The following is a 27,926-nucleotide window of genomic DNA, read 5'->3' on the forward strand; positions in this document are numbered from 1 at the left end:
GAACGTTGCGGCCTTCCAGCCTTTTTGCAGGACGTGCAGACTTTGCTTTGAATGTCACTTCTCAGTCCCGAGATGAAAGGAGGCACTGCAGCACGAGTTCTATCGTTTGTATTGTCTAGCCCAGAGTGATTAGCCATCAGATCTTGCAATCGGTGAGCCGGCTGAAATTAGTGACCAGTTTGTGCCCTTTTTTATATTTTTTCTGCCAGGGCTCCTTTCAAAGGCTCTCACTGGGCGAGGAAAGGACCTTCATTCCAACGACAAGGGACACCGTTATGATCACCGTGATTTACAGTTGCCCATGTGGTGCTCAGCTGTCGACGGAGCACCTGTGTCCACTCTGCAGCATTTGTCTTATACATGTTATCCAGCTGCTGTAACAGCTCCACAAATTGCAATCCACCGACTGCTCGTGCGCTGGGAGACAGATGACTCTTTTAATTTCTGCCATTGCAACCCAGTAGCACCTTGTGAATGATCTGAATTATCTTCCTCAGGGTCAATATGTGAGGATGGGTCATAAAGATATTGTTCATCGTAAAAACCTGCTCCAGACGGTTCGTCTGTTAACAGGGGTGCAGTTGGAGGAGAGGGTGCAGGAGGTGGAAGCAGGGGAGTTTTGGTAAGGAGGGGGTGGACAGATTACGGGGCATAGGGGGTCTTTCTTTTCGGTCTGCTTTCTTTTACTTTCAGGCTTGGGTGCTGTCTCTATCTTCACTTTCTGCAACGCTAGCAATAATTCTTGCTTGTCTTTTTTGTGTTTTGACTTCAGCAGCCAGCAGGTTGTTACGCCTCTGCTTATTCCACTTCTTTCATGCCTTTTAAAATCCAACCCAGTCTGCTTCTCTATTAACTGTTTAGGGGACCCGCCTTTCAATCCAGACGGTGTACTAGGAGCCTGGTGATTCTCTGAAAATAATCCTTCTAACATTAAGTTTTGAGGACCCTGGGGGACCTGTTTGACTGGCGTGCCATAACAATTTCCCATAGTAAGCGGCAGGCCTTCAACAGAGAGCAACTCAATCCCCGATTATTTCTCATCCCACTTGTCGTCCCCAGAATCAACCAGTCGACAAGTGGAAATCAACCTCCCCTCTTCCAAATTTCACACGTACTCTAACTGCCCCTTTCACCCCTATTCCTCTTAATATAGGAATGTGCCACTCGGTCCTTTCTACTCGAAATCCTAAGGGGTGACTTACTAGCATTCACACTGTGCCGTCACTCTCTATGAATCCCTAAAACCCTTCTAGGTCGATACGGTATGATTCTCTATTCTTTCAGCATGCTTTTATTTTTTATTCTCTTTTATTATTATTTTCTTTTTTCTTTTCCCCGTATACTTCTATTTCTTCCAGCACACCAGTCAAACCAACGGGAATCCCCCGAATCTACTCACCGCGACTCCTTCTGCCTGCCTGGAAAAATCCCATCCAGTTGCTTTTCGTTTCGGTCAGGAGGAGGTCAGCGACTCCCCACGCAGGAAAACGCCCGAGGTTGGCCAGTCCTAACTTTTACCGGAGCTGGTCCTCGATCCGCGGAAATCGGTCCACTTGGACAAACCCGCCCAGGGAGTCGTCTGCCCGTCTCCTGCCCCACGTTCGGGCGCCAAAAACTGTGGACGAAAAAGGCACACTGAAAAGCAGACAGATAATATTTTCTCAATTCACTTTATTTATTCATTCGGAGTCGCAGTAAGTAGAGATTCAAAAGAGTATAACTTATTGCCGCAAAGCTCAATTGAACCCTGATCAAAAGCCAGGAGGGGTTTTTTATACTTCAGCATCTCATGATTAATAAGACAGAAAGAACATCCTTATCAAAACAGTAAAGTTAAACAATATGTCTGTTGAGCTAAGCATTATCTGTGTTTTGGAAGCTAAGCACAGGAGAGACGTCTTTGCATAAACTACATGTACAGTTCTGCAGCCTTGTGACCTTGTCCCTGAAACATTCACTCTGAGAAAGGGAAAAACAAGAAACAGCTTACATTTTATTCATCTGGACACTATTTCTCCTGAACCCTGGAATAACATATTTTTGTTAGTTCATAAGCCAAAGCATCTCTCACTGGCAAGTTACAAAATAGTTATTATAAAAATTCTAATTTACTAAACACACAAAATACATGGTGCTGAGGAGAACATTCTTCTTCTACAACACTATTGCAGTTTATGCAATTTCTTAAGCCACCCTCTAGGCAATTATTTAATCCTTTCACTCAAGCTGTGGTTATTCTTGCACCTGCATAATTATTAATCTTTTTATGTGTTATTCCACTTTTTATTACTCTTTCTCTAATTTGTACACCATATCAATTCACTTCTAACTGATTCCAGTTCTTATGCCAACTTTTTTGCTGGTGGGCCAAGGTGGCTTTTCTTCTTCAACAAAATAACACAAATCATGCATGTACATGGTATGCAGTTTCCAAAGCAGAGTACAGTGCCATTTATTGGAGTGATGTGGAAATGCAGAAAGGTTTTCGTTGTGTATTCTGTGCTGTAGAAACAAAGAAAATATCTGATGAGTTAAAGAAGTGAACCTGAAGATTGACCAAGAAAAATGTTACTACTCACTTTAATATAACTGAGCAGATTAAAGAAATACCTCACACAGGATCAAAAAAGGAAGCATAAAAGTGCTCTAAAATCAAATGAGGCATTGAGGTGTCTCAGTACACTTTAAAATGAATAAAGGATGACAACAACAGGACAGTCAAGTGAGTAGAACTGAAACTGGGTGCCATAAACTAAACATTGAGCATGTGGTGCTGGAGAGGCTTTTTGATGGAAAGATTGCAAACCTTTTAGCATTTCATGGAGAACTGAACAAACACAATGTAGAGCAGACATCTGCAGTCATGCACTAATTGTGGTTTTCTTTACATTCCCTTTAAATTTAGCACATTAATTGGGTTTAGATTAATGACCAGACAAAAAACTACAATATTGCTTCTCATCAGCAATTCTGACGTGAACATACTTTTCTGTTTTGTATCATAGTCTTATTACATGACTCGACTTACGTAATTTCAGCTTCAGCTCATAGATGGATGACCAGAAATTGTGCTTTAAAACTTTCCGATATGGAGCAAACTTTATTTCTGGTTAATCATTTATTTGGGTTGTTTCAAATTAAAATTCACAAAGGCTATGGCCAGCCCTGCATTATAGCAATGGTCAAACTGCATGGAGAAGCTGGTGATGTCATCAGTAGGTGACAACCAATGTCACTGTTAAGGAATTGTTCCTCTCTGTTTCTCCTCCTCACACAAGGAGGCTGGCAGTTTTACTGTGGCCTATGAATCAGTACGCTGAAACTTATCTATTAAAGCAGTAGGGAAACTTCCTTGTCCTCAACTGAACAAGCAGGCTTTTGACTTCTACACTGCAGCTGAGAGGGTACCATATTACAAACCAGCAAGATCTGTCCCTGTATTTCTGTCCTATCCCTGTATCTGACAAGAAAAAAATTAAATACATTTCTGTAAAGGATGTTAAACAATACAGAAAAAGTAAGGTCAAGCACATGTAGAACCTGACAGAACCCCCTACATGTAACATGTGTTTACTGAACACATCCAACAGACAAACACAATGAAAATTTCTAAACAGAGCAGCAGCAGAATGTATATCCCTAGCAAGCTCTTGAGAATGTTCTTCAGGACCATATCTCTGCTGAATAACCCAATACTGAAAATGAGATCCAGTCTGGTGAGAATTTAATATTTAATAGAGTACTAGTAAACAATGATTTTAATCTGGAAATGTGTGAGTGTTTGGACTCAAAAAAAAACTTGAAACCTAATTTGTATACCAATGCAAACTTCCTTGTTATTTGTGTTGTTTTGGTTGCCTTTCTAATGCAGCTGCTGCAACATTAATAATAATAATAATAATAATAATAATAATAATAATAATAATAATAATAATAATAATAATAATAATACATTTTATTTATATAGCGCTTTCCCATGCTCAAGGCACTTAACAGAGTTTAGGAAAGAACTGCAGGGTATACAGTATATAGCATTGTCCTAAACCAGATAAATAAATAAAGAAGAGTAAGATAGTAAATTCAGAGAAAAATTCTAACAGACAACATAATTGATGGTCTCGCACACACACACAGGTTACATGGGCATCCTGACATCGAGGTAAACTGAGAGAAGGGTAATAAAGTCACGTAGAGCTAAAAGCCTTCCTGAACAGATGAGTTTTGAGTTGTTTTTTTAAAAAAATTCATGGAGTCAGCTGATCTAATTAATTTCGGTAGGTCATTCCAGAGTCTGGGTGCTATACAGCTGAAGGCCCTGCTGTCACCCATGGAGTGTAGATTAGTGTGGGGCACAACAAGATTGCCAGAATCAGGGGACCTTAGTGGGCGGACAGGCACATAGTGATGGAGAAGGTCACTGATGTAGTTTGGCACAAGGTTGTTTAAGGCTTTGTAGGTTATTAGTAGGATTTTACAGTATATTCGATTCTGTAAGACACAGGGAGCCAGTGAAGGCGGAGTAGGATGGGTGTGATGTGCTTGCTGCTGCTGGTTTGAGTAAGGACTCTTGCAGCCGAGTTTTGAATAGCTGGAGCTGTGATATAAGATTATTAGGGGTACCTGCCAGCAGCAAGTTACAATAATCAATGCAGGATGTGATAAAAGCATGGACAAGTTTCTCAGTGTTAGAAAAGGAGAGGAAGGAGCGAACATGTGATATGTTATGGAGGTGAAAGTAAGAAAGTTTCTTAATGTAATTTATGTGGGCGGAATAAGAAAGGGAGGAATCAAAAATGACACCAAGATTCTTTGCAGAAGAGGCAGGTCTGATGAGATCACCGCCAAGATGGACTGGAAAGGAGCTCATTTTATTAATTTGCACTTTAGTCCCAATTTGCAGGAGTTGTTGCAATTTAAATTTAAAGAGTTCTGCTCCATCCAGGTTTTAATTTCACTGAGGCAAGTTGTGATAGATAACAATGAATAGATTTTGAACAACTGTATTTTCCAAGAGTGTAGCGTGGTGGCACAGTGGTAGCACTGCTGCTTTGCCGTAAGGAGACCAAGGTTCACAGCCTTGACCCTCCCTGTGTGGAGTTTGCACATCTCCCCATCTCTGCATGGGTTTCCTCTGGGTGCTCCAGTTTCCAAACACAGTCAGGTTAGGTATTTTGGTGATCCTAAATTGGTCCTAGTGTGTAGTTGGTGTGAGTGTGTGTGTGCCCTGCGATGGACTGGTGCCCTATCCAGGGTTTGTTCCTGACTTGCACCCTATGTTAGCTGGGATAGGCTCCAGCAGACTCCTGCGACCCTGTTCAGGACTAAAGAAGACATGTTGACTACAGAAAAAATCAAGAAACACATTATTTGGTCTTAGTGGTGTCCATGTTTAAAAAGGGAAACAGGTCATGACCTTACCTCTAGAAAAGCTAGAAGAACTGAACTCAATACAATAGTTTGCCATTCCCCGTTATTTCAAATAAAAAAAAATCTGTTTGTTTTATTTATATCCCCATGTCAATGTGAAATAAAAGAAACAGAATGACTAAAAAATTAAGATTATTCTGTCTGCCACACAGTTAACCACTTAAAGGTTCTTAAACATGCTTTAAACATTTTTTAAGTTATGAAAGAATATTAGCACCCTTTAACTCAGGGTAGACAAAGTTAGTGGCAGGTTGAATTGTCAAATAACAGCTCATACAGTGTGCCACATATAAAATCTAACACGGTAATCTAACACATGTGTTAATGACAAGATTTAAAATTGTTGTTCTACAAAATAGTTTCATTATAAAACTTTTTTTTTTACTTTTGTTTTTAATTAAAAGCTATTAAATGCAATCCTCAAACATCAATGTCACAGTGTCATTGTTTAAATCATAAACGTGAAACTGCTTGCTTCAGCCAAACTGCTAATATCAACTTAAAATCTGGTTGTCACAATAATTAACTAATCACAAAGTGTTTTTTATCTGTTTGTAGATCTTTATTCTTGTGTTTAGTAATTTTTAGTTGTGTAAAGACCTGCTCACTACTGTATGAGCTACCAAATAATGATGCCCTGCACACAGCACGTTTACAAAGCCTTGTATACAAGTCCTGAGTAATATACAGTCTATAGAAAACTGGAAACTAAACTTTGTTAAATGTATTCTGAGTTCACAATTGCAGTGGAGTGTAGTTACTTTCAGCAACCTGTCATATTGCCCACATTGGCAAAAGGAGGTGAATAAACTGCAAAATCTATCTTGCTGCTTCAAATTTACACTGATGATGGCAACCTGAGCTGCATATCAGTAAAAATGCCCTTAAAATTGGGAAAATGAGCAGGTTTTGCTTGTTACAATTAACTCAGTTGACTGCAAAGTTAGAAGAATGGAGAAAAGGATAAACGAGAAGCATTGTACCAAAACTGAAATGAGATCAACTGCATGCCTATTAACTGGCTTCTCCTTCTAACATGATGATAAAGCATCTAAAAACTGCCAGAAGGAACATTCCAGCTGCTACTGCTGGTAGGCTATTTTACACCTTGTCTTATCAAACACACAAGTTGAAGCACAGGAATAATCGAATTTTGATCAACAAAGGCAAGCAAGCAGGTAAAACATACATGCTTTAGTGCTACACATTATTCCTCTTTGTGTGGTAAAACTTTTTTTTGGATGACACTGCATGGCAGCTTATTACATTCACAACACGCAGTTGTAGCATCATCTTGTTAAGAACACAAGGGCCGGAACATTATAGATTTCCTTGAGAAGCTTGCAGGCCACTTGTATTCATGTGGCTCAGCCACTTGGATTTGGTCCACATGCCATAATTTGCCCACCCTTATATAACCAGTGTATCCATTCTTGATAATATCCTTTTTGTTCCACAGAGATCATATTTTGAATAAATAAAGAACATGAGTGAATCTTACCAGTATCTAAAACAACAATGTACAACATTGAATCACAGTGGATTTTATTTGGCTTTTTGACACTGATTAACATAAAAAGAGACCTGTGCACCCAGACGTATGGTTGGAATTGGAGCCTTATTTATCTGTTATCCTGTTTATCTATTACTCTAGCATTTATCTGCGAATGGCAATCAATTTTTCATCCATCCATCCATTTTCCAACCCACTGAATCCGAACACAGGGTTACGGGGGTCTGCTGGATCCAGTCCCAGCCAACACAGGGCACAAGGAAGGAACCAATCCAGGGCAGGGTGCCAACCCACCACAGGACGCACACAGACACACCCACACACCAAGGCCAATTTAGAATCGCCAGTCCACCTAACCTGCATGTCTTTGGACTGTGGAAGGAAACCAGAATGCCCGGAGGAAACTCACGCAGACACGGGGAGAACATGCAAACTCCACGCAGGGAGGACCCGGGAAGCGAACCCAGGTCTCCTAACTGCGAGGCAGCAGCGCCACCGTGCCGCCTGCAATCAATTTTTTTGTGTTTTACATTTAAAATTAATTTAGACCACTTTGCAGAGACCTGTTTTGACTCTGACATTAAAAAATCTTCTTCTGTTACATTTATATAACACTTTTCTAATCTGCTCAGAGCACTTTACATAGACAGTGTGGTGCCACTTCCACCTGAATGATGTAATGGCGGCTATTTCGCGCCAGTATGTTCACCACACAAGCTGTTGGTTAGTGTCAGAAAATGAAACAGACACTGATTCAATGTAGTATAATAATAAAATGTGAAAACTTCTGCAGGAATGTAAAAACATAAAATGTAATTGAACAAAATGTATGTGTGTAAGTACAGAAAATAGGACAGAATGATCAAACTTGTTTGTGTTTTGCGTACGTGACAAAAAGCATATATACTTTCTGGAAGTTTTCTTTCAATGATGTGTGTGACAAGAAAATATACCTTTAGGGTAAAGACTTTACCAATTGGAATAATACAAAATGAGTCAGGACGCTATTTTTATTGCTTACGTGGTCAACGATCAGGAGACTAGAAAGGTATAAAAGAGCAAGGATATCTGCGCTCGAGGCAGATGAAGTGCGGTGTCCTAGGACTGTATTTCTCTGTCATTTTACCCTTGCCTGGTATGTATAAATAAAAGGTTTTTACTAATTTTAATTTTCTTCTCTGTCTTCAGTCACAAAAAGTGTCCACAGTTTTTTGGCGCCTGGACGTGGGGCAAGAGACGGCTGGTCGACTCCTCTAGCGAGACCATTTCAGTGATCCATCTTACCAGCGGACTGCTGTCAACTTGAGCTCCGGCAGCAGAGCATGCAGCTCCGGCAAAAGTTAGGACTGCCCTGTCCTGAAAGAGTTCTTGCGTGAGGAGCCCCTGGTCTCCTCTTTGCTACATCCACGGTGACTGAACGGATTTCCAGACAGAGCTTGCACACTTCCAGGCTGGGGTAAGCACCGGGGAATTTCCGAACATTTTTTTATTTTCTAAATTACGGGAGGGCGAGTTTCCTGTTGACCGTCTAATCATATTCATATCTCAACGGGTTGCTTAAGATGATGGAGACTTGACCCAAGCAGTTTGACGCATACGAAAGGTCTGACGAAAGGATACTGGCCTCACCCATATCCTAGACTCAGCTGGACGTATTGATGTAGTATTCTGCTGAACCTAATCGGACACGAAGTCACCTGAGCTGGAATCCGGGGATGTGAGAGGACAGGCTAACGGGACGAGTAATGGGGTGGTATATATATATATATATGGAAACATAAACAGAAAAAGAGCACAGATTGCAGGTTTGCTGTTAGGACGGAATAAATAAATCTACATACTAATAGGAATACCGTGTTCTCCTGGGAACTGGGACAGGACCGATAGTTGGGTGTCTCCCCTTGGGACTAAAGAAGGGAACAGTAAGGGAATAGTGAGTGGCACACTTAATACCTCGCTGATTCATACGTTCAAGGGATTAGACGAATCAGTATATAGTTGGAAAATTAAATACAGGACCCGGGAAGAGCAAGGGGACATAATGGGAACTTATAACAGTAAGCCTGTTAATCGCCGCACAGGGGGATCAAAATCGTTAATGCTGGAAGAATTATTTTCGGAGGATCAACAGACGCCCCGTAAAAATGGGTCTCCTAGGAAATTTATAGAAAAGAAGACAGGTTTAGATTTCAAGAAGGCATGTAGGAAATGGAATAGACAGAGTGGTGGGCGTTGGCCGATAGAGGGGACAGGAGATGCAAGTGAAATACAGGAAGCTAGGAAGATCCTGTGTAGGAATAAGCAGGGTTGTTATAATAGTGGACCGTATCGAATGGATATGTTTGATAGATGGGAATTAGTAATAAAAGACAGAAATTTAGAAGCAGTACAGAAACAGAATGAATTGTTGCGGGCAAATGAGGGAAAGGGTAAAAAGGAGAAAGAGGAATTACTAATTACATTACAGAAAGTTCACACAGGCACTGAACCACAGGCAGACGGGAGGAAAAGGAAGAATAATCCAAATAAAGACCCCCTTTATCCTATTATTTTTTCCTCTCCTCAGTACCAACCTCAGGCACCTCCATTATCCCCTCCTCTATCCCCCATTCCGACTGCCCCCCCTACACTACAACTGGCAGAAGTTTCCCCCGATGATCCCCCAGGCACAGATCACTATGACCCACCCCGTACTAGACAAACCCCCGTCTCCCAATGCACTCAAAGTCAAACCTCCACTCACAAACCAGCTCCAACTTTTTTCTCTCCAAATCCTTCACCTTTACTTACTTGCCCTTTAATAGAAGTTCCCAATCCCCATTATAACCCTGCCCATCCAGCCGGACCCCAAAATCCCACAACAGTTATGATAAATCGGAACTGGGACATCCAATAACTAAAGGATGTCGTGAATGCACTTCCAGATCCAAAGGAAGTAGGAGGACTAAAATTTGTTGAACAACTTGATCAGTTAGATAGCATGTATAAGCCTAACGCTGCTGAATGGACCCAGGTACTTCGTCGAAAGCTTGGGACCACATGGGCCACTGTTTGCAGGGGTGTCCGCAATGACGTTCCATGGGTATGGAACCCAGCTTTAACTCGAGGACAGGGGATTGGTGGAGAAGGCGAATTTAACCCACAATGGGAGGCGTTGAGACAAAATATTGCAGAAAAATATAAAAAAAGGAACGGACTGGTCCCTTATTTCTGCTGCAAAACAAAAGATAGACGAGACGGTTGATGAATGGGCACATAGGATTCAAGACCTTATGGCTAATCACTCGGGCTTGGAAAATGTTGATGACCGCACCCGAGCTGCAGTTCCACCTTTTGTTTCCAGTTTGCGCCTTGATATACAAAACAAGGTCCGCACTTCCTGTATTGAGTGGGAAAGTGCCGCGTTTGATGAAGTCAAACGACATGCTGAACATGCCGAAAAACAAACTAAGCAGAAGGAATCGGACTCTCATGCCAAATTATTGGCAGCACAGATGAACTATTATACCAGGAATACTCCTGACCGAGGCCGAGGATATGGCCTTAGAGGAAGGGGACGAGGACAAGGTGGTTTTGGAGCTCCTCCTGCTGACCACAATAAGATTCCTTTTATTCCCTCTCCCTTTAATCCCAATGTTAATTCCTACTCTTGCTACGCCTGTGGTGAAACTGGACATTTTCGTCGGGAGTGCCCTCACAGACAGCAACAGCCCCCGCCTCCCCCTATTCCACCTGTTTTTTCTGACACCCCTGACCAACAATACTGGCCATAGGAAAACGCAGGGACCTCCAGCCACTCTTTTCAACTACCTTTGCTCACCCATAATTCAGTGACTGATCCTTTACTGACATTGTTCGTTGATGGCACTGAGACTATTTTCTTAATCGACACTGGTGCCACTCGATCTACCCTCTCGCTGGCAAAGGTCCCTGCCTCGAACGAGACTGTTACTGTGCTTACTGCTTCTGGACAACCTCACCTTCTTCAAGTATCAAAACCTCTTCAAGTCCAGTCACGTCCTGGCGGACATACCTTACTGCATCGTTTTCTTTTAAATCAGCTCTGTCCAGTTAACCTTTTAGGAAGAGATCTCATGACAAAACTTTCTCTTTCTATTTCTATGACTGACAAAGGTTTTTTCTGTTTTACCCCCAAGTTGTTGTGTCAAATTGCCCCTTACCCCAAACCCTCTTTTGCAGCTTGGACTTTAAATATTTCCCCACACACCATTCTCCTTAAAGCCCTACACTTTTTCCCCCTGTCTCTTTCCCAATTTACAGGCCCCTGACATTTTACACTGTACTGCCCAATACTTCCCTATAGAAGTAGACACCCCCTGGCTAGAATCTTTCCTTACTTCTGGTACTCGCCCTGAAACCCTTCACATCTCCTGTGTTTTTATTTCATCCACAAAGGCAGCTGCTTCTGTTCATCTTACATGCTCACAACATATATTTTATCTTGGCGGCTCAGTGCCTCATATTTCCTTAGCTAAATCACGCACTGTTAAATGGGGGGAAATAGGACCATAGGTAGAAAAATGCCTTGAAAGAACAGACTGGTTACAAGTTACTCCAGGTATTTTTGATACTCCTGACCGTTTAATAACTAAAGTGGTGTTTCAAACTGATTGTTTAGTACATCGCGCTTTGTGCCGTCCTTCCTCTTTTGCTTGTTCATTGCAAACCACTTTCCCTTCTTGGCTCTCTATGCTCCCTGATTCACTATGGTCCCAGGGAAAGAATGATTATGAAAGGATAGCCCATTGTGAGCCTCTGGTGATCCACCCGAAATCCTCCTTCCGCCCGCACCGTGCCCAATATCCTCTGTCTCCCGAAGCAGAGGCTGGCATCTCCGCCGTACATTCCGATCTCGTCAAACGCGGTGCCATTATTCCAATTGAATACTCTCCAGTCAATTCCCCCATTCTACCTGTAAAAAAGGCTGACGGTTCATGGCGTTTCGTACAAGACTTGCGACAAGTAAATTCTGCCATCTTCCCTAGGGCCCCTATCGTCCCTAATCCTTCCACTATCCTCTCTACTATCCCTCCTTCCGCTCGGTACTTCTCCGTTATTGACCTAGCTAATGCTTTCTTTTCTATCCCTGTACACCCTGATTCTCAATTTTGGTTTGCTTTTACTTTCCAAAACCGCCGTTGGACATGGACCGTCATGCCTCAGGGATACACTGAAGCCCCTTGTGTATATGGACAAGGTCTTGCCCAAAATTTAGAAGGCTTTTGGCCGGACAGAGGTAGTACATTGATACAGTATGTAGATGACATAATGATATGTAGCGCTACGGAAGAAGATTGTACAAAAGATACCCAGAAATTGTTGCTGTTTTTGGGGGACAATGGCCATAAAGTTTCTAAAGTTAAGCTGCAGCTAATCAAAACAACTGTAAAATATCTAGGTCATGACATTACGTATGGAACAAGAGCTCTCTCTAGCAATCGCATTACAGCCATCCAAAATCTTTCCTAGACCGGTCACAAAACAACAGGTTATGTCTGTTTTAGGTATTCTGGGCTACTGCAGACAGTGGGTTCTAAATTTTACTGAAAGAGCACAGCCGTTGCAACAATTGGCTAATACTCCTGGCATCCCCCTTTCTGGCCAGGTCCAATGGAATGAACAGGCTGAGAAGGCTCTCTGTGACCTAAAAACTGCTCTTCTATCTGTGCCCGCGCTTGGTTTGCCTGATCATTCTCGTCCATTCACTTTGTTTGTGGACGAAAAGCAGGGATTTATGAATGCAATACTGACGCAACAACACGGAGATAAACAAAGACCGGTGGCTTATTTTTCTAAAAAACTGGATCCAGTGGCCACAGCACTTCCTCCGTGTCTTCGTGCTGTGGCTGCAACAACAGAAGCTGTATTAGCAAGCACGGATGTAGTTCTCATGAGCCCCCTAACAGTTAAAGTGCCTCACGCTGTACATTCTATCCTAGTACAAGCCAAAACTTCACATCTCATTACTGCTAGGGCAATACACTATCAGAATGTACTCTGTACTTTGTCAAATGTTATAATTGAAAGATGCTCCACTTTAAATCCAGCCACTCTTCTCCCAATTAACAACGAAGGAGAACCACATAATTGCCATGATGAAATAGCAAAGGTTGTAAAACCTAGAGTAGATCTACAGGAAACACCTTTAGAAACTGGAGAAATGATTTTTGTGGATGGATGTTCCTTGCGATTGAAAAATGGAGCACCCTCAACCAGTTACGCAGTGGTCCAAGGGGACCGCCTGCTGGAAGCAAATCGAATTTCATCAAGCTTGAGTGCACAAGCAGCTGAACTCGTAGCACTCACTCGAGCATGTCAGCTGTTCGAAGGGAAGATTGTAACAATTTATACGGATTCCAGGTATGCTTTTGGAGTCTGCCATGATCATGGAGCACTATGGAAACTAAGGGGATTTAAGACCAGTACTGGCAAACCCATCCAACATCAGAAATTGATCGAATCCCTTTTAGAAGCTATAACCAAACCATCGAAGCTAGCGATTGTTAAATGTCAAGCTCACACAGGAAAACAGGATCCTGTTAGCAAAGGAAATGAATTAGCTGACCACTTTGCTAAAGAAGCTGCATATAATAACACACCAATTTCTTTATTCCAACAGAGAAATGACCAGGACCCTGATAATCAAATTATTTCTTTACAGAGTGCAGCCACGGATATCGAAAGGAGAAAATGGTCCAAAGAAGGGTCCCTCTCTGATGGAGTCTGGACTCATAAACACACTAACAAACCTTTTCTCCCAAAAGCCTCTTTCCCAGGAATGGCAAAAATCGCCCATGGCCTCGATCACGCAGGTAGAGATGCCATGGTTCGAGATGTTGAAAAACATTGGAAAGCTGTAGGTTTCTCTACGTATGCAGAGCAATTTTGCAGACGCTGTGCAATATGTCAAAAGTTTAATGTGGGAAAAGGTACCCAGGTAAGTCCCGCCGTTACCCCTAATTCAATGGGTCCGTTTGAACACCTCCAAATGGATTTCATTGAACTAACCCCATCTAAAGGGTACCGATATTGTCTTGTGATTGTCGATGTGTTCTCCTGATGGGTAGAGGCTTTCCCTTCAAAACACAACGATGCCAAAACAGTAGCTAAAGCACTAATTAAAGAGATTATTCCAAGATGGGGTATCCCTCAGAAGTTACAAACAGATAATGGCACTCATTTTGTGAACTCCGTTATAAATGAATTAACCACCTGGCTCCAAATTAATGTGCACCATTATTGTAAATACCATCCCCAAAGCGGAGGCATCGTAGAACGATGCAATGGCACTTTAAAAGCTAAACTCGCAAAAATTTGTGAACAAACTAATTTATCATGGCCGGATGCACTACCCTTAGCTTTAATGGGACTAAGGGGACGGACACACCGACAACTGGGACTATCGCCGTTTGAGATTCTGATCGGACGTCCCATGCCCATTGGCATGGTTGTAGGAAATGTGAATTTGCATACTGTGGACAATGATCTTCTCTCTAGTCTTGCAGGTCTCCGAACCTCGTTGAAGGAAGTCCACCAGCAGGTTAATCAAGCCTGGAGGACCAGCCCACCTTCTAAGGATTTACCAATTCCCTTGGGCACCTGGATCCTGGTTCGAGATACTCGGAGGAAACACTGGCATCAGCCTAGGTGGAGAGGACCATTCCAAATTCTTCTATCCACACCACATGCCGTGAAAGTTGAAGGACTGCCTGCCTGGATCCACGCATCGCATTGCAAGAAATGGCTATCTTAAAAATACTCTTTCTGTTGACTGTTACCCGCACCCTCTCATGCTACCCAAGGATGGGTGGTGATCTCTATCTAAGTACTTTACCGCCTCTATGGAAAGGGCATGTATGCTACATGAGGAGCACATGTCTCGTATAGCTTCTTCCATTTTCTCCTCCCCATCCCCTTTCCCCCCCCCTTCCCCTTCATCAACCATTTCAATTTAATTCTACTGCCCACATCATTTTGTTCAAAAAGGGAGGAGTGTAAAAACATAAAATGTAATTGAACAAAATGTATGTGTGTAAGTACAGAAAATAGGACAGAATGATCAAACTTGTTTGTGTTTTGCGTACGTGACAAAAAGCATATATTTATTTAGCACATTTATATAACACTTTTCTAATCTGCTCAGAGCACTTTACATAGACAGTGTGGTGCCACTTCCACCTGAATGATGTAATGGCGGCTATTTCGCGCTAGTATGTTCACCACACAAGCTGTTGGTTAGTGTCAGAAAATGAAACAGACACTGATTCAATGTAGTATAATAATAAAATGTGAAAACTTCTGCAGGAATGTAAAAACATAAAACGTAATTGAACAAAATGTATGTGTGTAAGTACAGAAAATAGGACAGAATGATCAAACTTGTTTGTGTTTTGCGTACGTGACAAAAAGCATATATACTTTCTGGAAGTTTTCTTTCAATGATGTGTGTGACAAGAAAATATACCTTTAGGGTAAAGACTTTACCAATTGGAATAATACAAAATGAGTCAGGACGCTATTTTTATTGCTTACGTGGTCAACGATCAGGAGACTAGAAAGGTATAAAAGAGCAAGGACATCTGCGCTCGAGGCAGATGAAGTGCGGTGTCCTAGGACTGTATTTCTCTGTCATTTTACCCTTGCCTGGTATGTATAAATAAAAGGTTTTTACTAATTTTAATTTTCTTCTCTGTCTTCAGTCACAAAAAGTGTCCACAGTTGCAATACTTTTTATAGGTCTGCAAATAATTATTTTAAATTATCAAAGGATGTCTAAGTCTCAATTATTCAATAAAAAGATTTACCTGACTTATTAGTAAGTGTAATAATTGGCAACACAATAAGGTAAAATTCTTGATTAATCAATTAATAATTCTTGATTAATTAATTTAATTAATTAATTAATAAATAGTGCTTTGGAAAGCATATAAAATGCTGTGCTTAATTCACAGACAGTGGCCTGTCCATCTTGTCAAGGTCCATACACAAATCTTTGCTACAAAATGTTACCAATGGTGTAGAATAGTTATGCAATTTATTTACAGCATGGCATCATCTTTTTTTTTTACAATAATTATATGCAAACTACTTGAACATGATTTATTTTGTTTCTATATCAATGAGAAAATTTAAATATTGTTTATATGAAGCAAAAACATAAACCTAGGAATTTCCTAAAAAATATTGTTCACAAGTGAATTATTTTCCCAAATACACTGAACATTTAAATTGTCCAAAAACTGGGATGGAGCCAATACTGTGCCAACATATTTTATAGGCAGGATGTGATCATATATGTTTAATAAGTGACAAGTATCATAGTAACAGTAAACATAGCCATGACAAACTTGCACAAAACTATAACATTTGGAAATTTCAAAAATATGTTGTGGCAAAGTCAACAAATTTAACAACAAAATTTAAATGCATTAAAATAAAAAACAAACAGTAAAATAAACAAATGTGCAGAAAAGGTACAAAAACAAAAAAATATATATTGTTTAAAAAAAACTTCAACTAATGACAAGCACCATCACCATTGTAATCACACCAGTACACTCAACTGTCACAATCTGGACTATGTGAGTGTGTCCAGCAGCTCCTCTAAAATGATAGCCCCAGTATCTCTGACACTTACATACCCACCCTACAAAGTAATGCTGCACTCAAAAGTCAACATGTCACCAACATACACAGATTTCCACTGATTCCTTAGCACCAAGGATACCTTTAAGTTTTCTGTAGGATGGGACAAATCAGAATTATACCCTGACTCTGAGCTGACAGAAAAAAAACACACTGCTCAGGTATTGATATCAGAATGAAATAGTGCTTTTGAAATGTCCTGGAGGACATAAATTCTGCCTTTGCTGTAGCCAAATCTGCAAACAGAGATTTTGAAAGTTACAGTAATACTTTATGAGACACTTTTTGTTTTTGTTTTCCATTACGTTATTTGGCCTTATTTATTTCTTTTGTAAATATTATGATGTGCAATTTGTATTTATTTTAATTATAATGTGTACCTACATTTATTTTGCTTTTTTATCTAATGTAGATTTTTAAAATATACTTTATTCTATTTTTTTTGTATAAATGTATTGTGTTGTTTTACTTGTATAATCTGTTTTTCATTAAATAAATATCAGGATTTATGTTTATTTAATTCTTCCTATTGATATTATTAATGTAGATGTTGCACTAAGCTAAAATAATGGTAAAACATTTTATCATGCCAGGACTTGGGAGAAGGTTAGTTGGAGGGCCCCATGGAAATGCTTGTATTATGACAAAATGGATAAATTCTAAAAAGAAGTAAGCAAAGCATTTAAGCCAGAAAGACAAATATGATATTCATTTTGCTTTTTAATAAAGTACCACATGAAACGGTAGTGCTTAAACTAGAAGGAAGTGGAATTCAATGCACTTTGTGCAAATGGGTTTGAAATTAATTCAAAGACACAGATTAGCTGATCATGGTGTAAACAACATTTTTTAAAAAGTAAATACATTTAAAGTGTTCAAAATAATGAACTGAATAAGTTTAATGGTTACCTATTCTTTCTTTAAAATGAATTTTTCAACAAGAATACAGGGGCACAGGTGTAATCTGTTTAAGGACAAATTTCATCAAAACAATTCTAATGTTCTTTTTCTTACTAGAACGCAATTCAAATTAATGTAATGGAAAAAAAAAAGTACACTCATGAACCTACAGTATTTCACACCTAAAGAAAGGCATGGTAATTTAACTGGAATAGAAATCATGGAAAAGCTAAAAAAAATAGTCTGCAAATGTCTGACAAAATTTGAAATCAAGAAATTTGCTGGATATACATAAAAGGTGTTAGTCAGATAGGATACACAGTTCAACATGGTCTTTTTCAGTACAATAAGGACAAAAGACACATATAATAATAAAAAACTGAGGTAACAATTCTAAAGTTTATGAAAGAAAAGGTTAGTTATCAGGAGCCAATTGTACATAAATAATGAAGAAGCCTTTGACACAGAATCAATGAAAGTCTTCACAATGGGAGATGCTGCTCTGGCTAGGGTGTCATCATTCAACAGAGGAGAGAACAACCACAGAACATTCAGGATTAGCCAGAGCACCTGTGGCAGTTTGTGTCAAGGCATTCATTTTGTGAGAGTCAGACCTTACAGTGTTGGGTACAGTTCTGTAGTCTACAGTATATGTATGATATTAATTCTTAAAAATAAAATAAACAGGAATAAAAACATCTGCTATGGTAAATCTCTTACCTGATACTTGTAACTGAACATCATTACTGTATTTTGAGTAAATCCCTCCTTTTCCAGCTCGACACTTATAAACACCACTATGTGAGACATTCACAGGGCTGATGGTAAAGTTGCTTTCCATGTCTGATTTATAAGGCTTTTCACATCCGTTCCGGAATAACTCATAGTTCCACCGAGCAAGATCTCCATCAACCTGACAGTAAAAAATGACCTGGTCCCCTTCAAAGATCTGTTTTGAATTTAAAGCAAGTTTGGCTGTCCTCTCTGAAAATGAAAAGATGATGAGATGTAAGCACAGGAATCAATTAAAGAAGAATATAGACTGGAAAAAATATTTCTCTGCCTCCTCCTCCTCCATCTAATCTTATTTGGACTATAAAGGTTAGGCATTGCTTAAGTATATGTAACCATCCCACAGTAAATCCCCTCACCCCATGAGATAAGAACTTTATTCTTGTCTGATAAGAGCCAATGTGGATAAATGTTTGAATCTAAATGTTTCTTCTCCTGGTGCATTTCACTCAGCTTGATGAAGCAGAATAGGAATGAATGACAGACAGTTCAGACACTGTGAACATTGTATAAACTGGGGCATCAGAGGTAGGAAGTTTAGGTTTAGAATTCTACATGAAGCCTGTCTAGATTTAGTATTTTGTAATAATCAGAATAGAATTCAGGGTGTAGAGAATACATGGGCACATATGTAATCTGTTTAAGGACAAATTTCATCAAAACAATTCTTATGTTCTTTTTCTTACTAGAACACAATTCAAATTAATGTAATGGAAAAAATCAGTACACTCATGAACCTACAGTATTTCACACCTAAAGAAAGGCATGGCAATTTAACTGGAATAGAAATCATGGAAAAGCTAAAAAATACTCTGCAAATGTCTGACAAAATTTGAAATCAAGAAATTTGCTGGATATACATAAAAGGTATTAATCAGTCAGATAAGATACACAGTTCAACATGGTCTTTTTCAGTACAGTAAGGACAAAAGACACATATAATAATAAAACTGAGGTAACCATTCTAAAGGTTATGAAAGAAAAGGTTAGTTATCAGGAGCCAATTATACATAAATAATGAAGAAGCCTTTTACACAGAATCAATGAAAATCTTCACAATGGGAGATGCTGCTCTGGCTAGGGTGTCGTCATTCAACAGAGGAGAGAACAACCACAGAACATTCAGGATTAGCCAGAGCGCCTGTGGCAGTTTGTGTAAAGTCATTCATTTTGTGAGTCAGATCTTACAGTGTTGGGTACAGTTTTGTAGTCTACACTGTATGTATGTATAATATTAATTCTTAAAAATAAAATAAACAGGAATAAAAACATCGGCTATGGTAAATCTCTTACCTGATACTTGTAACTGAACATCATTACTGTATTTTGAGTAAATCCCTCCTTTTCCAGCTCGACACTTATAAACACCACTGTGTGAGACATTCACAGGGCTGATGGTAAAGGTGCTTTTCACATTTGATTTATAAGGCTTTTCACATCCATTCCAGCATAACTCATATTCCCACCCAGCAGGATTTCCATCGACCTGACAGTAAAGAATGACCTGGTCCCCTTCAAAGATCTGTTTTGAATTTAAAGCAAGTTTGGCTGTCCTCTCTGAAAATGAAAACATGAAGAGATGTAAGCACAGGAATCAATTAAAGAAGAACATAGACTGGAAAAAATATTTCTCTGCCTCCTCCTCCTCCTCCTCCTCCATCTAATCTTACTAGGACTATAAAGGTTAGGCATTGCTTAAGTATATGTAACCATCCCACAGTAAATCCCTTCACCCCATGAGATAAGAACTTTATTCTTGACTGATAAGAGCCAATGTGGATAAATGTTTGAATCTAAATGCTCAATTGACATTTGCGAGAGAATACCACAATTGCCAGCTTCGCCACTGGTGCCCTGTTCACTTCACAAATGAGTGCAGGTTCACACTGAGCACATGTGACAGACGTGAAAGAGTCTGGAGATGCCGTGGTGAATGTTATGCAGCCTACAACATCATCCAGCATGACCGGTTTGGCGTTGGGTCAGTGATGGTCTGGGGAGGCATATGCAGTTCCTGATTAACAAAGGCATTGATGCCATTGACTGGCCTGTAAGTTCACCAGAGCTGAATCCAATTGAGAACCTCTGGGACATTATGTATCTGTGCATCTGACGCCGCAGATAAGCACCACAGACTGTCCAGTAGCTCACTAATGCCCAGATATAGGTCTGTGAGGAGATCCCCTAGGACACCATCTGCTATCTCATCCGGTTGCATGCCCAGACATTGGGGGTGCATACAGGCTTGTGTGGACCATACACACTACTGAGTCACAATGTAACTTGCTGTAATGAAATTCTTGCAAGTTGGATCTTAAATTCTTAAGGAGGTTAGCGAGTACATATATAAATGCTTGATGCATATTTTTGGGAGATCACTGTGCACTGCAGAAATCCAGAAGGATTGGAAAATGGCAAATATTATGATCGGGCAGATTCAAGCAACTATAGTGCAGTAAGCTTAAAGTATGTCACAGATAAATTAATGGAAGGAATTATTAGGGAAAAACAGAGCAACACATGGCAAGAGCAAGAGTTTTACTGAACCATCAGTGAGAGTTCAGAAAAGGGCGGTCATGTTTTACTGACATGCTGGAATTCTATGGAAGCAACAAAAGTATACGATCAAAGTGGTGCATATGATATTATTTATACCTGACTATCAGAAAGCATTTGACAAAGTCCCACATGAGAAGTTGGGAATCAATCTAAAAGAAGTCAAGAGTGTACTGTGTAGTTGGGTGCAAAACTGGCTAAACCGCAACAAACAAAGGGTTATAGTGTGAGGAAGCTTATTAGAACTGGGTGATATTAGGAGTGATGTCCCTCGGGAGTCAGTGTTGAGGCTGCTGTGATTCTTAATATTTTTAAATGATTTGGATAGGAATATAAATAATATATTGGTTAATATTGCAGATGATATCAAGGTAGGTGGATTGTCAGATAATCTAGAATTTGTTGAATTATTACAGGGGGATTTGGACAGCATACAGCCTTGGGAAAATTTTTTGCTGTTGAAAATTAAATATAAGTAAATGTAAAGTGTTACACAAAGTAAGGTCTCAAAATTGAAAGTATACCTTATGAAAGGGATCTAAGGAATTGTAGTGTACTCATCACTATCACCTTCCAGACAGTATCCAGAAGCAATTAAGAAGGCTAACAGAATGTTAGCCCAATGTGTGGAGCAGACATCAGATGAGGTTATGTTCAAGCTTTATAATGTACTGGTAAGTCTCATAGCCTCATCTAGAGTACTGTGTGCACCTTTGGTCTCCAGGCTACAAAAAAAGACATTAAAGTGCTAGAAAAAGTCCAGACAACAGCAACTAGGCTGATTCCAGTTCTGCGGGTGATGAAATATGAGGAAAGATTAAAGAAGATAAATTTTCACTTTAAACAAAAGGAGATTGACAGGTGACATGATTGAAGTGTTTAAAATTATGAAGGAAATGAGTACATTGAATTAAGACGATTATTTTAAAATGAGTTCAACAAGAACACGAGAACACAGTTGGAATTTTGTTAAGGGTACATTTCACACAAACATTAGGAATTTTTTCTTCACAGAGAAGCATAGACACATGGAATAAATAATATAGTAGACAGTAAGACTTTAGGGACCCTCAAGGCTATACTTGATATTATTTTGGAAGAATTCAGTGAATAGAACTGTCAGACTGGCAGGCTTTGTTGGGCTGAATAGCCTGTTAATGTCCAGATTATTCTAATGTTCTAATGAGCATGAGACATAAAGAACGAATGGTATTAATCTAAACCCAATATGGCAAGGTCAAGTATTCTGGAAAAGAAAATTTGAAAGTTTAGTCAAAGGCTTTTTGAGGTTCTTTGGCTCATTTCATTCCATGACTGCCTGAACAGGAGTCACTCAAACAATGTATAATAGCAGGCAGTCCAGAAAAGAGAGTGGCCTAATAGACGGTTCACTGACGGTTGAACTCCCAAGTGACCTTCCAAACAGGTGGATTTATTCAGCTGTGAAGTTTAGCCACTGAGCTGCTCTTCTGTGACCACCATGACTACTATATAGCTGCTCTGAGACTAAAAACTCTGTTGTGACTATGTGTTCAATACAGAAATACAACTGGGGATGAAAGACAACATCAGTAGTAGTGGCAATTTATTATGTAATATTTCTACTTGGTTTCTTGGTTTAATCTTCAAATTGTTTCTGACTTTCAAAGAGGCAATAAAGCAGAGATGCTGGAGCTGATTATTAACTGAGCAACAAATAAAATTATGCTAAATGGGATCCAGAGAACCAGAACTTCATAAGATGGGAGATGACTGAAACAAAAAGTAAACTAAACTTCTCAGGGACAAAGTTTCTAACTCAATGACCAAATGTGCTTAAAACAAATCAAATAAGTGAATGAGATGGCCAGACTCTCACCATGAATGTCAATGTAAGACTGCTGATCTGAGAAACAAGGAGACACCAACTCTAAAGACATTACACCAGTACTCTCCTCTGTGAGACCAAATACTGGACTGTACAAGTCTGTGTCATGTTTCAGTCAGCATGTCTCCCCCTGGCCGGTGTTCAGAGTGGTGTTTCTTGTTTGTTGTGTGTTATTTTATGTCATTTATTTGTATTAATGTTTATTTTGTTTATTATGTACATTTTTCTTGGTGTTTATTTTGCTTTGGTTATGTCCCTTATGTTTTGTGGGTGTTTTCCTAAGGGGTGGGGCTATCTGCCAATCACTGCCAGAAATGGCCCTCCGCCCTTTTTAAGGGAGGGCTTCCCGTGGTTCTTGGCGGTTCATTGTTCTTCCTTTTGCTCATTTTATGGATTTCCCGGATTTTTTACCCTGTGCCCTGTTTTTCACTACTCCTCTTGGATTCTGGTTTGGAACAGTGTTAATTCATTTTTTGCTCTGTTTTCAACCACAATTCTGGATCCTGTATTGGGACTTTGTTCACTGTGTATTGCCTTGCCTTTTCAGGCATCTCCTTTGTGCTGTTTGGAGTTTTGGGGGCTTGCACGGCTTTTTGCTAAAATAAACCTTTAATTTGACAGTGGTTCCGCCCTCTAGTGGGCAACTTTGGAAAATGTTTTGACACCTGTGCTTTGGGACTGCCGCAGTTCACAACACCCTGGCATATCTGATCCCCTTTGTACCCCTGATATTTCCAACCTGCAAAGCATTCCTCAATTCTACATTCTAGGGTCATTTTGTCTCCTATTTAGACTGCTTCCTGCTTGTTCCTTAATTCTTTTAGGTTTTTTAGCTAAAAAAAAAATAATAAGCCAAGAAGAAAATGCAGACCTTACCAATAGTTAGTAGTACTGCTTGGCATATGCAGAGGCATGGGTTGAAATCTTGTGCAAGGTCTCTGTGAGGATTTTGCACCTTCTCCCTGCACATTCCTCCAGGAACTCCAGTTTTCTGAAGCATATAGTAGGAAGCTCTAAACTTGCTCTCTAAGTAAGTGTTTGTTTGCCAAAGTATCCTGTAGTAAACTGTTACATAAAGCAACTATTTTAGTTTTGTTTTTTGTTGAAGTGGGTATTCCCAAATAACATGTGATCACTATTTGTTACCATGTTCTTCAAAGTTTGGTGGCACAGGGGTCCACTGATAAGCATTACAATATAAAAACCTGATTTGCCTGACTGTGAAGTACTATTTGCCACTACTCCATTGATGTTCAGATAATGCTTCATTTTTGGAGCCTCCTTTGTAATCTAATACTCCCTGATCCACCTCATCAAAATCTGCTGTCACAAACAGTAGCTAAAACAGCATAATCAACATCATCACAGTATCTCTGTTGTTTTTAATGGAAACAAAATAACACAAGGCCATTGACAGCCATATAATCTCTCTAATGACATGAGTCTTTCTACATTGATGACAAGTGATTGTAAAGCAGATACAAGACCAGCATCGGGCAGATATAGTTTGAGGACTTTCATCTCTTTTAGTATATCTAAATTTTCAATTTTATTTAGTTAAACTAATCACAAAATGAAAAATAACAATAGGTAAAAAACAAATATTTACAAAATGTATGCATTGGTGCCAAGTGTTACACAAAGGAGAAAGGAAGCTTGCAATATCTGAAGACTTAGAAAGAAGCGCCAGCAGCTGGAAGGATGTGGACAGATAACTGACAGGAATAACCAGAACTTAAAGGGCAGTGAAAGGGAAGTAAAGGAAAGAGGTGAGGTGGGCCGTTAATACTGTGGTATTTTTGGTTTTGTCTTTGTATTTCTGTTTACTTCACTGTTTGCATTATTATTTGTTGTGGGTGTCACATGACCCAAAATTAAATTTGTTTATAATCAGACTGAACAAACTACCAATCACAAAGTCCATGTGAAAAAGTCTATCATAAGTGTGTTCTCATGTTTACTTCTTATTTACTAACTTTTTATTTCTTTGTTTACTTTAATTTGTAATTTTTTTAATTGTTTTTAACATTATTTGATTTGAACTGTTTCTGCTTGTTTTACATTTTTAATTTGTAGTCTCAGTGGCCAGTGAGGTTTACTTCACAAACACTTCAATATTTTAGAGGTTAGAATCGAGTATGAGAGAGAAAGGAATGAGAGACGGTTAGATAAGGTCAGAGGGGACAGGGGCTAAAATGAGAGGAACTCAGCCAATACGACCTTCTGTCAGATGGCCATGAAGAGCTCCCAGTAGAAGAAATGGTTTGATAAAGAGTAAAATCTAGTAGCCGAATAGTAGATGAAGCTTTTGTTTCTGGCTTAGTAGTAAAGAAGAGGGAAGCTAAATAGCATGAACATGTCAGGTTAATGGCTACACAAGAAGAGTGGTTGTGTTCCTCTTTTGAAAAATGTTCACACCACATAGTGTATTTATTTAACTCTCTCTTGTATAAGGTCTCCTGAGATCTCTTGGGGCCCTAGGGATACAAGGAATTGTCAGAAAGAGATTAGATTGATGCAGAAGCCTACAGGGCTTAGCTACAGAACAAAACCAGTACACAGCATGAAAAATGAATAGGTAGTAAAGCTGAATAAAAACAAACATTCTCCCTTTAAAAAAATGTGGTCCAAGTGGATCAGGATAGAGATAATGGATATAAGTAACAGAGATAATCTGTGAAAACAAAATGAAGGTCCTCTCTGGTTTCCTCATATTTTTACATGAAAATACCTCTATATTGGATCTGGCCCCTGGCTCTAAGACACTCACTTATTTTGACTTCATATATATTGGAAACCATCTATGAAAAATAGATCAAATCAGACTAACAGGTTTATTTGAAAAACCCTGTTAGAAAAGAATTGACAATGAAAATGTTCATTAAATCACAAGCTCTGGACAACATAACCTTTCATTCCTGTTTCACTGAATGCTGTTTGTTTATCCTCTCAGATGATCTTTATCTTTCTATTAATTTGATCTAAGTTCCTATAAGAGGTGTAGTTTATTGAATTAAAAAAAACTAACACACAAAAATACCATTTTTGATATTTTATGGCACTGACTAGTTGAGCATTCAGTGACCTGTTGCGTCTACTTTAGGTCAAACCAGTCTAACCACACATTTCCTGCATCTACAATCAGTCTGCTCTTTATCTTGTACTGTATATATTTTGCATATTTCTGGGTTTCATTTGTGGAAATGGATTGCTTCAGGTCATTCAATTGTGTTTACATTTGAATCAGGACTTTGAAATTCTAAAACATTTCTTTATGCTTCCCATAACTCAACTATAGATCACGTTGAGTTTAGGAGTATTGTTACATTATAAGACACTCAGTTATTTATTCTTTACTTCATGGATGGATGCACCGAATTTTCTGGTTTTATCCATATATTAATAATCCTTATGGGATCACAATTTGTGTGGGTCATGAGACTGCAGAGCAACCAAACATTCTTATACTCCACACATCATGCTTCACAGTTACATTTACATTTATTTGTTTAGCAGACGCATTTATCCAAAGTGACAACAAAGGAGGTCAACATAATCTGGAACATAATATGGTTCTTCGTCTATTAAGAATTGCTTTCTTTTCACAACAAACATTTGTGTCTGTTCTGTACACAAAATATTCATCTTCTAAATCATTCAAGTTCAGTTTGGATGAAATGTTTCAAAATCTGTAGTGATAATAATATACCTTTCTTAAAAGCTACTCAAGTTAAAGGAAAATTTGCCCATGAGAAAACTACTCAAGCAGCGGTTTTAAGGTATCTGATATCAATTGTACTCAAGTAAAACTAAATATAGGCTGTCTTCTTATTTTTTATCATTCCATCCATCCGTTTTCGAAATCCACTTATCCAGGGAAAAGGTCACAGGGTAGCTAAAGTCTGTCACCACAATCATCTGGCAGAAGACAGGAGCAACACCCAGACAAGGCATCGGTCCATCGCAGGGTGAACACACACAGGCCAATTTAACAATGTCAATTCACCTAAGCAATTCATCTAAATAAACTGGAGCAAAACCATGTGGACACGAGGAGAGCATGCAAATTCCAAGCAAGATAAGAACATGCAAACTCCAAGGTGGATAGAAAAAGTCTAATACAAATGAGGCCTTTCTGAGCAGTTTTTTTCTTGTCTTCGCATCAGACTAGGAGGGATGTCCTGATCTGGGTAGAGTCACTGCTAAGCCATATTTTCTCCACTTGTTGATGACTGTCTTCTTCATGCCCCATGGGATGTTTAATGCTTTGGCTACTTTTTTCGTACCCCTGTCCTGATTGATACCTTTCAACGATCCCATTCATGTTTTAATAGCTCTTTGCGGACCATAGCTTTTGCAACCAAGAGGTTATCAGAATAATCCTAAAGGAATAGACAAACTTTATCTGAGATCAATCAGAACCACTGATGTACAGTATACTAATTACTATTTGAAATGAGGCTTATTGTGATTGGTTGAGTCTGAACACATCCACATTGTTGATTATTAAAGGGTGTGGACATTAATGCAACTAGGTTTTTCTATTATTTTTTTAAATTTTTTTTCACTAAACAGTTTCTGATTTGTTTTCACCTTCTTCATATAGATTGCAGTTTTGCAATAAAGGTGGAATAAGTTCTGACACGAGTTTTCTTGGTTTCATTTTCTACTTTCTCGTATACAAAGTATAGGGAAAGTTTTGTAATCGTTCAAAAATTCGATGTTGAGATTTAGATGAATCTCAACGTTTTGGACCTCCCTGACTTTCTCATATACAAAGTATAGGGAAAGTACTGGAATCCTCCAAAAATTCCATTTCGAGATTTTGATGAATCTTGACATTTTAGACATCTCTGAGTCTGAAAATACCGTTTTTGGAATTATGTTTGTGTGTCTGTGTGTGTGTGTGTGTGTGTGTGTGTGTATGTAAACACAATAACTTGAGTATGCAATCACTTAGGTGAACCAAATTTTGCATACAAGTATTTGGTACAAAACATAGATTCTATCAACTTTTGGGCTGTTTCTGCTAACCGTGGTGGTAAAGTGGTACTTTACTTTTTATTCATGGAACTGCAGAGTCCGATTTATTCAACTTTACTTTTATAATAATTGCTGAATATATTATTAATTTGATTTGATTTGTTGTTGATGGATCTTTAATATACATAATATAAAAATATAATCATTGTCTTGCTCTTTACT

The 27,926-nt window shown here is 39.1% G+C and overlaps 1 protein-coding gene across 1 annotated transcript in view; it reads right to left on the reverse strand.

The window, feature by feature from the left end:
• Positions 1 to 27,926, reverse strand: part of LOC114666525 (killer cell immunoglobulin-like receptor 3DL1) — a 68,218-nt gene that overhangs the window by 37,180 nt on the left and 3,112 nt on the right. The window contains exon 2 of the mRNA XM_051919823.1: positions 19,592 to 19,855. Coding sequence (XP_051775783.1) covers positions 19,592 to 19,855 — 264 coding nt within the window. The remainder of the gene's footprint in view (positions 1 to 19,591; positions 19,856 to 27,926) is intronic.

The sequence above is a fragment of the Erpetoichthys calabaricus genome, chromosome 16 (genome assembly GCF_900747795.2).
Source record: "Erpetoichthys calabaricus chromosome 16, fErpCal1.3, whole genome shotgun sequence".
In the NCBI taxonomy this organism is placed as follows: Eukaryota; Metazoa; Chordata; class Cladistia; order Polypteriformes; family Polypteridae; genus Erpetoichthys; species Erpetoichthys calabaricus.